At 45.9% G+C, this 15,026-nt stretch overlaps 1 protein-coding gene across 1 annotated transcript in view; it reads right to left on the bottom strand.

Moving 5' to 3' along the window:
• Positions 1-1,386: 1,386 nt before the first annotated feature.
• LOC142583346 (phospholipid-transporting ATPase ABCA3-like) overlaps positions 1,387-15,026 on the bottom strand; it is a 133,777-nt gene continuing 120,137 nt past the window's right edge. The window contains exons 7-8 of the mRNA XM_075693766.1: positions 13,008-13,218; positions 1,387-1,907 (exon numbers count right to left, since the gene is read on the bottom strand). Of these exons, the coding sequence (XP_075549881.1) occupies positions 1,651-1,907; positions 13,008-13,218 (468 nt within the window). The 3' untranslated portion in view covers positions 1,387-1,650. The remainder of the gene's footprint in view (positions 1,908-13,007; positions 13,219-15,026) is intronic.

Raw genomic sequence — 15,026 nt, forward strand, 5'->3', positions numbered from 1 at the left:
ATAAGATCTTCTGTTTACGCCGTCGACAGGGATTTTAAGAAGATTGCGACTGCATGTAGTGGGCGGCAGAGTGCTTTTAGTACGTGTGAGCTATGCAGCGTTACCTATGGACGCTGCATCGTCTATTTTCTCGAAGTGGATCGGAAGGAAGGTAAGAGCAGCGAGACAAAGGCAGCATTGAGGTGGCGGCGAAGGGCTATAGAAGGGCCTGGGAGGGTTGGGGTCAGTGCTGGGCTCTTCGACATGGATCGAAAAATGATTCAGGGGCGCTATAACGTAAAGCTGGGTGCTATAACGTAAAACTATTCCAAACTTTCCTATTCCAATTCTGCAAGCAGCCCTCCGCGATCGGTCAAAATTTTTTTGGACCGCCCCCACTTCACCTGTCTGTCAGGCGACGTCACGAAAGCCGCGATAGCTTCCCATCTGATACGACGTGCCTACTGATTATGCATGATTTGACCGAACAAAAGAAAAATAGTTATTTCAGATTCAACGCCTATTCGCAATTAGCCCTCGGCTATTGGTCCAAATTTTTCAGGGTGCACCCACTTCACCTGCCTGTCACGCTAAGTCACAAAACACCGAATATTCCCCACGTGAAAGTGACGTGTACGCGTTGAAGATACATTAATATGCCGCACAAAACTGAATTTTCTTCTGAATAGCCGCAGGCTGCCCCGCTCCGAAAGGAATAAAAGATCGCTGCCGCCGATCGCTCAGGCACTGGCTACTTGCACTAGCCGGAAAGCATGGGTTTATTTGCGTATTATGAAACTTCTTGCATGGCCGTGTAATGTCTTCGAGCACTTTCGGTACGTTTACAACCTCGCTCTGCGAACTCTTCTTTGCTGAGGATCCATTTTAGCGGCAATATTAACCTTCCGTTGTAAGCCGCGATTTTCGACCAGCCATCGCAAGCTAAGTAAGAGAAAGCGGACCAAGCGCAGACGCCGGCACCACCCTCTACATCCGGTTATCGAATTTCAGAGCACTGGCTCGGCCCAATCGAATCCCTCTTCACTTGAGCGTGCTCCTCGCCTCTTGTCAGTCAATTAGAAAACACAAGCCCCTCACTGTAGGTAATGCTATTCGTTTTTAAGGTAAACAAAAGTGAATCCTATAAACAAGGAGAGTGATTGGTCTGTTCAAACAACCCTGCGTCTCACCGCCTAATGCTTGCGTCGGTGGTTACGCAAATTTCACGTCAGCAGATTGCAATAAAACATTTTGGAATAGTTTTGCGTTATAGCACCCGAGATTATGTTCAAGGCGTCGAGCGACGCGAAAACTTATTCTTACGGAGGATGGCTCACGGCTGCGCACTCCCGAGATATGTGGCTAGCGTGTCCACAGGAGAAAAAAATAGGCAGGTCATCGGACGTAATCCATTTATTCCGGTTTTGATAACAAAGGTAACAAGGCGGGAAAGGGCAGGATTGCGTAGCCGCAGCAACAGCTGGAGAGACAGCGTATCCTGGTATTTACCGCAGCGATGCATCGTGGAAAAAAGAACATTGAATAAAGGCTTTGCGTACGTAAGGACAATTTCGCTTCCAGCATTTGAGGCCGTACATAAGGGACGTTTACTTAGGGCATAAGTAAATGCCCAAGTGCGAACGAAAGGTCACTCAATTCGAGGCATCGAACTTACTTGACATACGCGTCCTTCATTGTGGCCACCGTTACTCCAATGCTCCTAATACCTAGCTTCTTGCTTCCATTTTCAAGCTCCAATAACATAGACGCAAGGCCGTCTCTGCGCATGGTGTTTAGAGCAATGATTGCTTCATTTTCCTTCTCTTCAGCAATAGCACCTTGAGGCGCTACTTTCTTCACCACAGCAAGGACACCTTCAGATTTGAAGGCATTTCGTTCCTTGAGAATCCGCAGCTTGTAGCCAACACCTGCAGCGAAAGACGTTTTTAAGTGTGCCTATCTAATTTATAAAGCGTTCAGCAGTCATCAAAGATTTCGTGCGTATGACGTATTCATGAGAGCGAAAAAGGAACGTGAGAGAAAGGAGCCATACTAAGGACCATTGAGCTTAGTCACTCTGCCATTACCAGTTTCTTAAGGCTTTGACAAAGTGCACAGCACCTCGCGGCGTGTGCTGTGCCCACGGGCAAGACGTTCTCTTAATAATATAGTTCCCCTTACACAGTGTATCCTTGCTGCCGCCTCGCATTCTCTTTAATTTTGTAGGAGTCTTTCAGACGCTTGATTGTAGTCACAAAAATGCTGTCTGTAGTTCACGTGCGGAAGAGTTGGCGAAATAACTGTGTTCTTCAGCCAGCAATAATGACAACATACGCAAAGGCTTGTGGTCATTGATAAAATCAAATGTTATATTTAGTTAAAATGGCAATTCACTTTGAAACGCTAATAAACTTTTGATTTAGCCAGTGACCTTTGTGTCTTTGTATCCTTGTGTCTTTCTGAAAAGGTGTTTTGCTGCAAGCCATGCACAAGCGTTGTAACCTGCAAAATTTATTTCTGAAATACAAAATGCCAAAAGGAAATGGTTATGAAAATCATCAGGACATGTACTGTATTTACTCGAATGTAAGGCAACCACAATTGCAGCGCGCGAAACAACTTATCAGCCCATGCAAAAAAAAGAAGAAAATAAAAATAAAACATCGAATGTAAAGCGAGATGAACGGGAAAAAAATGGTAAGCTTATTCAAGGAACCAATTCGGAAAACAGTTGTTGTCTCAGGGGGAGACACAGCTTTCCTTGCATTTTTCTCGGGCGATCATTTTGAGTCAGTTTCCCTTTCGCGAAATTTCGAGTGTCTCGGCAGCGAAAGCGTCACCTACAAATGTTTCTGGCGCTGTGCCAAGCTCGTCATCAGCGCCAAGAGCGCTGTCAGCCGTATACTTCGAGGGGTTTGTTGCTGAAACAAGCCAAGTCTCCCCAAAGCGAAACTCTCCTAAAGTAACCGCCCGAGAAGAAAGTCATGCGTACCGTCGAGCTCGTTTAAGATTAAGTACTTTTTGAAAGACCGCACAACCGTTTCATTCTCGGGCAGTACAAGGCCACTCACTACGAGGCCCTTCCGACCGGCCCCGCTTTTATAAAGGACCTTCCATTGGCGTCACCATGCGAGATTCGTCAAAACATTGACGTTTAACTGCCGAGTCGTGGCGGAGTTTCCTGGCACCTCGGCGATTAAAATTACTCGTCTCTCGTAGCAGCCGTCGTGCAGAACGCTTTGCGTCGCTATAGCGTTGCGAATCATGGTGAAAGGAAAAGGCTGAGGAGAGGCCGTGTCCCGTCCCAACGCCTCCTAGAAAAACTTCAAGCCTGCGTGCCACCAGATGTCACGTGAGAAACGTCACATCCGGTAGGCGATCGCCTCCGGTAGGTGCGCGCGAGAGAGCGAACGAAGCGAACCCTGTACTCGGCGCCGCAGTGCCCGCGCTGGACCAGCAGCAACCAGCCCGACGTTGCAGGCATTGTTTTGGCATGGTTTTGTGTTTATGTACTGGTTGTGCGTTCCTGCGCATGATCAACGTGCGTGGTGGTGCTTAAGCCGTGAATTGTGGCTATCAGCATGCCGTACAAGTGATGCGTGCCGAAATACCGGGAAAACTACGATGAAGACTCGAAAGTTCAATTCTTCTCATTTCCGAAGGACGACGCCCAGCGAAATAAGTTGCTGCGTGCCATACCACGCAACTACTACCAAGTTACAGCTTCTTCAAGGGTAAATATTGCTGTATTTAGCTTGTTGTGTACCTTCGTGCGCGATTTTACAGTGCGCATTGTTCATTGTCAGTGCAAACACATTGAGCGTTAGACCTACAATCCGTTACATCGCTGAAACGGACGAGGCGTTGCAAGGACTCTTAGAATGCTTCCTATGGCTGACCGACAAAAAGAGTCACCTTCAGATTTCGCACAGAGGTGGCGTAAAGCAGGCAGAGTTGGGTTTTACTAGTTTTATGTCGTATATTTGCCAAATTGTTTTAGATTAATAATCAAATATGAAAGATGTCTTGCAAAGGAAAGGTTTCTAAGTAACGCCAGTTCTCGCCGTTCAGTGCAGTCAAGATATCTCAATGTTTCGCTTAGTCTGCTCTCGTTCTTCTGCAGTTGTGAAGGAATAGCACTGCGGCTCGAGCTGTAGGGAAGCTATTATTCAGTCGGACATTGCTCTAGACGGTGCGATCTCCGTTCTATTCTGTCATGCAAGTACGCTGTCAATTTGCCGTAATAAAAAGGCTAACCACTAAATACTACGTTCTTTGCCGTGATCTGCTCGAGCATGTACGAGCTAGTGATACCAGAGGTTTTGAGCTGCCCAACTGTTTCTGCTATCGGCAGGAAAAGTAGATTGGTCACGGAAGCGGATTCAAAGCTTTGTTGCTCGAAACCAGACGCATGGCCATTGATTTATGCAGTTGGTGACACTAGGCTTCGTTGGCGATGCTTTCGGCTCTCCTCATTCGATCAATTCGGTGTTAACTTGACCCGTCGTAACATTTAGATTTGATATTATAGTTCATTTGCTTAATCTGCCTGTTCTACGTTCTTCCATGCTCTGCAGCCGCTATGATTTTCGCGGAATCATCTTGCCGAGTTTAACGACAAGAATAATTGTGAAATAGAAGCATGCCTTTTCGAATTTTTAGCACACGCTAACTGAGGAGCACGTGTTTTCTGTGAAAAGTGTTCCTTGAGCCTGTTCTTGCATCTAGAAAGAATCTAATCGGCCCGTACTAGAAATACTACCTTGAGCACATATACATAATATGAATAAAATCCTTTTGGAAACACTATTACATCATTTTGTGACACTGTCCCCTGTTTTCGTTTTTACAGGTCTGTGGGCTACACTTCCATGAGAGCTTTGTTATAAAGAAGTTTGTATATCATGACCAAAGGACTGGGAATGTTATCCAGACAACTTTGCCGGTACCACGACTGGACTCTAGTGCTGTGCCTTCAATATTCAAGGACTGCCCATCATACTTGTCCGCACCAGAGTGTTCCAAAACAAGAGAGGAGGCAGAAGATCGACTGCAGCGGTTGGACTCCTCCCACCTTGCAAATGCATTGGCGAATTCATTCTCGTCACATAGGACGGAAGTTGGCATGTATCTGTTCCAGACATTAACAGAGCTGCAGGCGTGTCTGCAGGCATCATCGTTGCCAGAAAAGTGGTCAGTACTGTATACTTCTTTGAGTGTAATGTTCCTGTTGCTAACCAGAGGCACCACGCCAAGCACTGAAGCTTCTGTTGGGATCAGTGACAGTATGAACATAACTGTATGCCATCAATAGTCACAATGAAAATGCCCAGATATTCACCACATTTGATGGTTAATGCTAGCCTTCTTTTACAATATCGCTACACGCGTGCAAATTCCTGCGACACGCAGATGTTCTTACACTTCCTCATCCTGCAACCATCAGAAAGCTTTGTGCATCATGTCAGCTGTCACCGCAAGGAGAGATGGATGAAAGCGCGTGAAGTGCCTCCAGCCTCACGAGCGCATACTGATTTTATGCTTGATGAAATTCACTTGAAACCATTCTTAAATTGCAAGGGTGGCAATGCTTTCGGAGATGCCTTTACCTTGTCTGACGCTGCCACGACGGCCCATCTTCGGAGTTGCAGTTACAGTTCGCAGTTGGCTATGTTACAAAGTTTGGTTTCATCTTTTAAAGAGGTCGCTCACATCCTTCCTGTTAAAACCATTGACGCTGCTATGTTGCATAACGTCACCCTAAACGTCGTGAGTGGTTTGGAGTCGCACGGGTTAAAAGTCGTGTGTACTGTTACTGACAACAATGCTATCAATAGAAATACAATGTGAAGCTTTTGTAGTCCTTCAAAGCTGCAGTTTGTGTAGCCACATCCCTGCGACCCGACGAGACCCCGATTTTACATTGTTGTCACAGTCCATTTCTTGAAACTGTGCGGAATAATCGCATAAACTAAAAAAAAATCATGGCACTAATTTCTATTACCCGAAGTTTGAGATTGCTAGTTATACAATTGACAGTGGTTATATCATGTGGGCTTCGTTTGAAGCACTGCGCAGACTATACAAACTGGAAGAAGGGTGTTTGCTAAAGTATGGCCACCAGTTCACCTTAAAAGCTTTGCATCCGTCAACGTTAGAGCGGCGAAATGTGCAGATTGCACTACAAGTATTCAATCAATTTCCTGCAGAATGGTTTCTGGCGCATGCGAATGATATTGAAAGACGAGCAGGAACCTGCGAACTTTATCAACATTATCGTTGGCTTGTGGGCAGTGGTAAATATCGATACCCTCTCGAAGGTTTTCCAATAACATGACCCTTTTCAAGAGCCAGTGAAAGCAATGAAAAATGAAAAAAAAACATGACATTTCTTGAGACATTTGCGGAGTGGCTAGACATATAGATTGCACTACGTTTTGACAATGGCGTTTTCACACGTGAGACGGTAAATGCCTTGCGTCTGACGTCCTGTGGGCTTATGGAATTCTCTCGATACTGGCTTGAGGAACTTTAAATACGCTACGTGCTTCTAGGAAAAGTTCAGACCAATCCACTCGAGGCGAAGTTCGGTCAATATAGAGAACTTGCGGGTGGCCAGTACCATGTTTCTATTCGACAAGTGCACTAGTGTGAGGCAGAACTTTGTTTGCAAAATTCGCTGCCAGTTCTACCAACTGAGGAACTCAGGCTTCCTCAACCGAGCACACGACAAAAGCAGAACTTTGATAACGCCTTCAGCTTTTAAGTCACAGATTCTGACCTGGATGCTTTGCCTTCCAAAATCCCAGTGATCACATATGTAGTTGGGTATTGTGCTCATGCTGCTTGTAAGGCACTGAAGTGTGAACAATGTAAAGGAAACCTTGTAGTGGCTAGGAAAGTGGAGGAATCTTATGAAGAAAATAACCTCATTGACGCCCTTAATAAGGGTCGTGTTCGTTTTCCAGCACCAGTTGATGTAAATGCTGTGATGTATGCGAATGTAGTAATAGAACAACTTCTATTTAAGGAACACTGCCTTAGGTTCTTGAAGTTAGAAGACCAGCGAAATGCTCTGATACACTTAACAACAGAGGTCTTACCAGAATTTCAAGGCTTTGACACATGCCTGAATGGCCATAGACTTGAACAAGTCCTGGACCCATTGCTGCATTCAGCATAGGACATCCTTTGAAATAAGATGTGCAAAAGTAAAAACGATCTTCTGGCAGCGTCATCTCATAATGCGGAGTCGAAAAAAAAAGAAAGCTAACTGTCCTGTCCAAAAGTTAGGTCATTTTCATGGCTTTCCGCTCTCTTCTGCATTTTGCTGTAGTTCTTCTGTTTCTTGAATAAATTTATAATTGCAGTTTAATGCATCGCCAGTCAGTTGTTGCTTGTATTTCACTGTGCATTTGCTTGCTTGTATGTGGACTCTTTATTGCTTTGCTTTGTTTTCGCAGTGCCCTATTTTCGACAGGAACCAAGTTCCTAATACTAGTGGCTGGCAGCTATCTTCAACAATATGTCTTGTGCTTAATCTGTATATTGCTCGAAGTTTTGTGTATTTATTGACTGCGAACCATGATTGCTTTACTACTTAACGAATCACGCACACACAGAGGGTGGCTTGCATTGCTGACAGCTGTGCGTTGCTTCATTACCTTGAAGATGTTTGTTGCGGTGACCTGTTCTTCCTGTATAGGTGACATGCTCCAAAGTGTGTTCATGAGTAGAATTTCTTTATGTCTTGATATTTAAAGGGTATGTCTGTTCTACAAGTCTGTGGCTGCTAACTGGCAGTTCAATTTTGTTACCTTGGTGCTTTATTAGTTTTTCACTGTCTGTATTTTAATATTGTGTTTGTATTTGTTTATGGGGCCTTTGAATGCCCAAAAACCGACATTTGTGTTTTGTTAACGACTCCAAATTTCACTTAATTCTGGAATTTTAGCACATAATAAACAGCCTCGTGGGAACAACAAGCTTAGAAAGCTGCAGTGGGTACTATTATACAAGTTGCATGAAGGTGATGAGCTGCTGGGGCTGCCTCCATCATCGCGAATTCACGTGGCGCGCGCCGATGAAGCAGAAGCCGGCCGAACAACTGTACTGCAGAAGTTGCCCCGCATTTTGTATCGCACTTATTCACTCACCCAGAGTACTTCGTCGGCCTTACTTCTTTGAAAAGTGCACTGCAGCTTACCAGGCCCCTAGCTCTTTTCCAGAAGGTTCGGCCTTTCTTTATGAATGAGCGCATGCCTACCTTTTTTTCTTTTCAGGCGTCTATAGCGGTCACACTCGCGCTGGATACAGCGGTCGATAGAGAGGGACTAAACCATCCTAAAAAAGCGACACCAAGCGCGGTGGTGGAAGCGAGCGACGCGGCCATCCACCTACTGGATGTGACGTCACTTTCATAGCGCGCGGACCTGAAGCTTTAAGGAGGTAGTGCCTATCCGCATTGTACGAGAAAAGTGTACAGGAAGACACATGGTATTTTCTCCTTTTTTTCTTTTTTCTTTTGCGGTAGCGGCCATGTTCTCGGACCACAATGGCGGCTTTGTTATGGTTGTGTGCGCTCATACGTGTTGAACCGTGGGTTTAGCACCATAAAAAAGGCGTCGTGTGTGCAGCATTGCGTTAGTTTCCGTGTTTTGTTTCGCTGTGTTTTCTAGATTGTGATCTCCCAGCTGTTGTCCTGGCCAGGAGGGACTGGAAGAAGTAAAAAGCGTGAGACGCTTTTTGCTTCTTCCAGTCCTTTTTACTTCTTCGACCGTGCCGGGTTTCCAACCCGGCACGGACCCGGCATGTGCTTCAGATAATGTACGCTAGACACCTTGTACGTCAGTGACAGGTGTGCAGTATTGCTGCTTTTGACAGCGGACGATGAACTTGTGGCACATAAAACAACCATGTGGAAGGGCGGGAAAGAAGCGTCTTCTGTGAGTAATAAAGGGACCAAGCCCCTTTGCTGCTGTAATCAAAGTTATGTGCTGGAGGGGCGTAGGGAAGTGAAGGTTGGAAGATGTGGTGCAAGAGTGAACAATGCTCGAAGAAGAACGTACGCCTGTGAGCACGTAGGCCCGGTCAACGCGCCAGCCGCACGCATACGCGCTTACTGTTCGGCACCGCGGAACTTTGTTTCCATGAACCTTCACTTAACGTGCAAACGTAATACCTGAGACCTTCGGCGCCACTTACCTTTACAAAAAGTGACGTCATAGCCCCTCCTCAGACTTTTCTTCCTCCCATGATACGAATGAACATAGCCGAAGTGCGAGAAGCCGCAGGGTAACGAAACACCCTAAATGTAACACCAGGCACAAGCACAGGGAAAACGGCATCGATTCCAAGAAAGAGCAAAATTTTTATCTCGGTCGACTTGTCTATAGATTGGATCGAGACGTAAAGGTAACGTTGCCAATGCAAGGTTAAAAACAAGAGAAACTAGAGTATTTGTTTTGAAATAGTAAATTTTGCCATTATTTGAACGTAAGGCGAGGGTTGAGTTCAAGCAACGATAATCGTGAAAAAAACTTGCTTTACAATAGAATAAATATACAATCATATTCTGTAAGATTAGGTCACTTTATGGAAAGGGAGAATAAAGAGACATATGATTTCACCTGTATTAGTAAATTGCTCTTCTATACTACCCTTCTAAGTACCCTATCTTATCTTTCTGCTACCTTAGCTAGAGAATGGGCGGGGGAAGCAAGAAAAAAGGTGCAAGAAAGAATGCTAGATGGTGGCGCTGCCTTCAAGGGACACTAAAGGCAAATATTAAGTCAAGATAAAGTGATAGAATACAACTCGAGGATATCTAAGGCGTCAATATTATCGGCAGGCACGTACGCAGGATTTCTTTTTCGAGGGGGGCCCTAACGGAACTTTTCTATGCAAATGAGGGGGAAGGTACATTCACTAGTACAAATGTGAATAATGTCTACCATTCGCCATAATGGCGCGTAAACCCACAAAAGAGAATTAAAATAACGTGTATCTCACAGGCGTATCTCACAAAGAACCGCATCAAATGTACTCGCGCATGAAAGATGCGCAGGAAGTATCTTGCCAAGAACAAGTTAACGAGCGAAAGTGCAAAATAAAGATTTCTAATAGAGTTTTATGAATTAGCTCTGGAAGAAGTATAGAAAGATGCATATTTGCGAAACAATCAAAGTTCTTTGGGTTCCCTCGTTTACTGCCCTACCATGTGCCAAAACCGACTCGTGTTGTTATTTGGGGAAGTTGCGTAACGATGCGTGATCACCAGTCCCGTACAACCCCGTATAGCGCAGGACGCTGCGGTTCTAGACGTACTGCGCCCACCGCGGAAGCTTAGAAAAACACCCCCACAGCACAGCACATCAGGGATTCAAAACGTCATTAAAAACACACGGAAGTAATCACCACTTCCGGCGCCGTATTGTCTACTTCCTTTTTAAATAAAAAGATGTTGATCCATGAATATTTTCACAAACGATTTTCGCTTTTCCTCCCTGTTTGGCTGTTGCCTTGGCTTTCTCCCTTAGCAGATCGCTTAATCTCTCATCTCTTTGAGGCTCTTGTTTCCAGTTGCCAGTTTCGCACGAAAAGTGCTATACAATTAAGGAAAACCCAGGCGAAGTAACGGGTTACAGTTATACTGCTTATGGCTTGAAAGGTTATTGCCGGGTCTGATGATGGACGCTGTTTCGCAATATTTTATTTTCCACCTTATATAACCTAAATCACGGGTATATGGTTCCAAGGATATTTCAGCCTCGTGGCGAGCCGTCACTCGAGCAAATAATGAAGCAAAATAAAAAGGGGCGTTTTCTCAGGCCACAACTCGTTCCACGAGCATACAGACCAGCTGACTATGAACCGAACCTCTTTCCTCGCCCCTGGAGCAGTCTAAACAAAGAAGGTTGAACTAACGAAGCAACTGCAATTCGCGTGATCGTTGAATAGATGGTGACATAAAAATTGTGTCGGGCATTTAAAACAAAATAAAATGTTATAATTAAAGCAATAAACTACGCCCTGCCTGCTGCAATAGATGGTGACAACTGCATTCATCTTGAGTTAATCACGTGGGCGTCGAATCGATGAGAAAACTGGCCTCCACACCCCAGGAGGTGCCGTTAACTACCGCCATTCAAAAGAAGTGAAATAATTGACAACGATTCCACTCTGTGAAGATGGAATGGCAGCGAAAGCTGACGACAGTCAAAGCTCTCAAACGAAAAATACCAGGCACGTACCCAGGCCACCCCTGGTACGTGCTCATTATCGGACACAGAGCCTTAATAACCTAGAAATTTCGGCAAATGCAGGACATGATTAGAGACTCTTCCGAGACATTAATTTACTTTCCCGATGACGAAAGCACTCCTCAGTCGAATTCTGTCTGTAGTAATCAACCACTCTTTGCAAAAAAAACATCCTAGTATTGCAACATACCTCGAAATAAAATGCTTCATCATCATCATCCTATTTTATGTCCACTGCAGGACGAAGGCATCTATTTGCGATCTCCAATTAATCCTGTCCAGTTCTATTTCATTTTTAGAAACAATGAAGTCATTGAAATTGCCCTTAACGACGACGCGGGAGGCCGAAAGGTTTCGTTTTTGCCCGCCGCCGCGCCGCCCACGCTTTCGCGTTTCAGTAATTTCGTTATCGCGCAGTGCTGCTGTGATTTTGCTGGCTCGCGAAACTCGCACAAACTGCAAGTAGCCGCGAATTCAAGTTCCATGTGATGTCGCCGGATGTCCGAACGGTCTACGGCACTTGACCAAAAAGCAGCTGCAGCGGCTAATCCACTGCTCTGTCTTGGCTCGGTAACGCCGTCTGTCGGGCGCCGTTTTCCTCACAGACGGCAGCAAGGCGCGGTGATGGCGTATGCAACGTCACCACTCCCCGGTTTGGGTGGCGGGATACTTCAATTGTGATAAAGGTATTCGGACCCCTCAGATACAGTTTTCTCGTAAACTATTTTCTTGGCACAAAACAAGCGTTGCGAGGTTTTTGGAATGGTATTTAAACAGTCCACGTCGACATGGTATTTGCTTTTTGTGTCTCTGTAACGTTCTCGTACTAGCTCATCGTGACGTCTTGAATATGAAGGCGCCTGCTAAGGCCTTGTTAATGGTCTATCGCTAAAAATGGACTACACTGTATTCTAAAGAGGCAAGAAGTTCAACATGCCAAGTTTGCGGAACTTTCACTAATGCAACGTTGCCCAAATAAAAGAAAGAAAGAAAACTGAAATCCGAGACATCACGTTGACGTACCGGCGCTGAGGTTGCGGTGCGAAATTGTAGGTGTAGATGTAGAGCCTAGACGGTGTGAAGTTTTCGAAGTAGAACTGATCGTCATCTTTTTCAATGTTCAACATGAAATGAAACATTGACGTACACCCCGCCCTAGCCCGGAGCTACAAAGGAAACCCACTGAGTGTTTTCAGAGATGAAGCTTGGCATTTGGAAAGCAAGTCTTGGGATCGCTCCCCATGCCAGGACGCCTTTTAGGGGGGTCACTCTATCATCTAAGCCATTTAGCCCATGTCTGCGCGAGGACAAATTAGTCGACAGCTTCAAACACACCACTGAATATGGCAAATCAGTGGTGTGGAAACCCACAAAGGGGAGAAAGGTAATGAAAGAGAAAATTGTCGTCCGCCTAACTGCTGCAAACCGAACTAAAGGAAACAAACATATGGGTTTCTCGACGTTGCAGGCTTCCACAAAATTGATTTGCCTAAATTAATGTATTATCGCAAAATGAATAATATAGCGTGTTCGAAGATAAATTTAGCGGCCTCAACCAATTTAGCGTTTCTTGTGAGTGCGCTTTTATTAAAATGTCTTTGAAACCTGTGGGCTTGTTGAAAAATATTTTTGGGGGGAAAGACATCAACGTTGGCCTGATACCCTTGCTATAATTACGGTATTATTACTTGTCGTCGTCTACAAGAGAGAACCATTTGAGAACGGACAGTTTTTTAGCTGCGAGTCTTTGCTAAAACGGCAACTCACCACAGGCGTTCTTGAGGAAGCTCGGCGAACCCCAGCAGACGACACTGCCGCTGTACATCACGATGATCCGGTCGCCCAAAACATCGGCCTCTTCCATGTCGTGCGTGGAAAGCAGTATGCTTGCTTTGCCACGAAGCTCATTTATGAGGGACCATATAGTTCGCCGTGTCTCGGGATCTAGAGCCGCCGTTGGTTCGTCCAGTATCAAGACCTGTGACATGACAGCAAGAAATAGCATTGAATTGTACCGTGGAACACTGTCAAGCTTACTTAGCTATGTTTTTTTACTAGAACTAGCTTTTTCTGTGAGCAATAGTATGCCAGTTGACCGTTTCATGCTAAATAAAACGTCAGAATGAGTTTTATTTATCGATATATATAGCCATATTCAGTTTTCCTTTTACCTGCCGCGGAAAACAACGTCAAGGGTGTTACACTGAATGATTAAATGACACCACTGCGAATGCAGAGGACAAGCTCTGCCTTCTGTTCCCGATCACAATTAAGGCTCCTGTGCTAGTTTGCTGTCTGCGGCGGCCGTATGTCGTACGGCATGACAACGTTTTGGCGTCGCCAGCAGCCCGACCACCGATGATCGATTGGCTAGGTCTTTTACACGCAAGCGTGAGTGGCCAGCTAGTGAAATCGACGAATGTATATTTGAAGCAGCCACGGAAGCGAAGGAGGAAGGTGCCTGAAGGTGAAGAGAATCTTGCGCCGGGGAAAATAAGAAGGAGCGCGCAGAGCGCGCGGCAAGGTAACGCCACGTAGAGGAGGGTGTAGGTAACGTTGAAGGAAGGGAGATGGAGAAACAAAGGTGAAGTGCTGCGTAAGAGGAAAGTAGGCGCAGGCCCGCCGGGTTGACCTCCTCTACCAGTTGCTACGGGTTGTGTGAGCGCTATGGAGGTACCGGGTTCGTCTCATGTTCGAGTGGCCGAGCGCCGAGCGAGCAGGACGGACCTGCAACACAAGCGGCGCCAGTCCGACCCCCAGTCAACCGAACCCCCGAGACGTCGACAAGCCCCGGGTACAAGCTGAATAAGTCAGGCAAAAGACGCCGGCTTCGCGTGGCATCAGGAAACTAGCCTACCTCCCCTCCCCCCGGGACCATGCGCGCGACGAAAGACAATGCACTGTCTCACCGCTTTATGTTTTGCATACGTGAGATTCAGCCACAATCGTAGGCTCACCATCGCAAACTTTTACTCGCAAGTGCAGCATACCGCGCGCAGGGACGATGTCATCGCCCTTAGATTTTATGCAGAACTTCGAGGCGACCACGACAGTACAAATGCGCCTGGAGTGTGCATATAATTGATATTGTAATTATATAGAAATGGCGCTCATACGCTTGCGCATAACCTGAGTTCACGAAGTAAAACGTGTCACCGTAACTTATTCGTTTTGCTGCGAAGCTGTAGGAAGGGTACTCGAAGTTGGAGACACCGACGCTCGCAAGCTGCCGTATTTTCTTTCTGTTATTGCCACTTTACCTTCTCAGAATAATTTCACACTAAGCTAGTAGTACGCTGATATTCGCGGTACCTTGGGCTGCGATGAGGACGAGTTTGCCCTAACCAGTTAATGGTCAGAAGACGCGTCTACTGCAGTTGAGGTTAAATCGCAGCTGTCGTTGGCGCTAAACGTTTATCAATGGGCCAGGGTGTTCACAAATGCACAATTGACGTACCGCTTTGTTATAGTGAACGTTCATTTTTTGAAAATACGAGTGCAGCTTATATTCGCATTACCGATGTAGGCGACGCACTGCAACTGCCAGCTCTACGAGGAGCGCTCACTGGCGCCTTGCAGTTTGCGGTCGCCAGTTCCCAAGTCGGTTGTACGGCACACCGGCATAGCTGCCAACCGATTTGGAGCAGCCTTTGAACCTAGATACGTCTCGCACTACCGACCTTCTACAGCATCGAATGCCGCTGTGCCAGCACGGCATGTTTGCCGCCGCTACTGTAGACGTGCAGCCTACATGAGTTAGCTGTAGAATTTTAACGTGATAGCGTT

The sequence above is a fragment of the Dermacentor variabilis genome, chromosome 5 (genome assembly GCF_050947875.1).
Source record: "Dermacentor variabilis isolate Ectoservices chromosome 5, ASM5094787v1, whole genome shotgun sequence".
NCBI classification, from domain to species: domain Eukaryota; kingdom Metazoa; phylum Arthropoda; class Arachnida; order Ixodida; family Ixodidae; genus Dermacentor; species Dermacentor variabilis.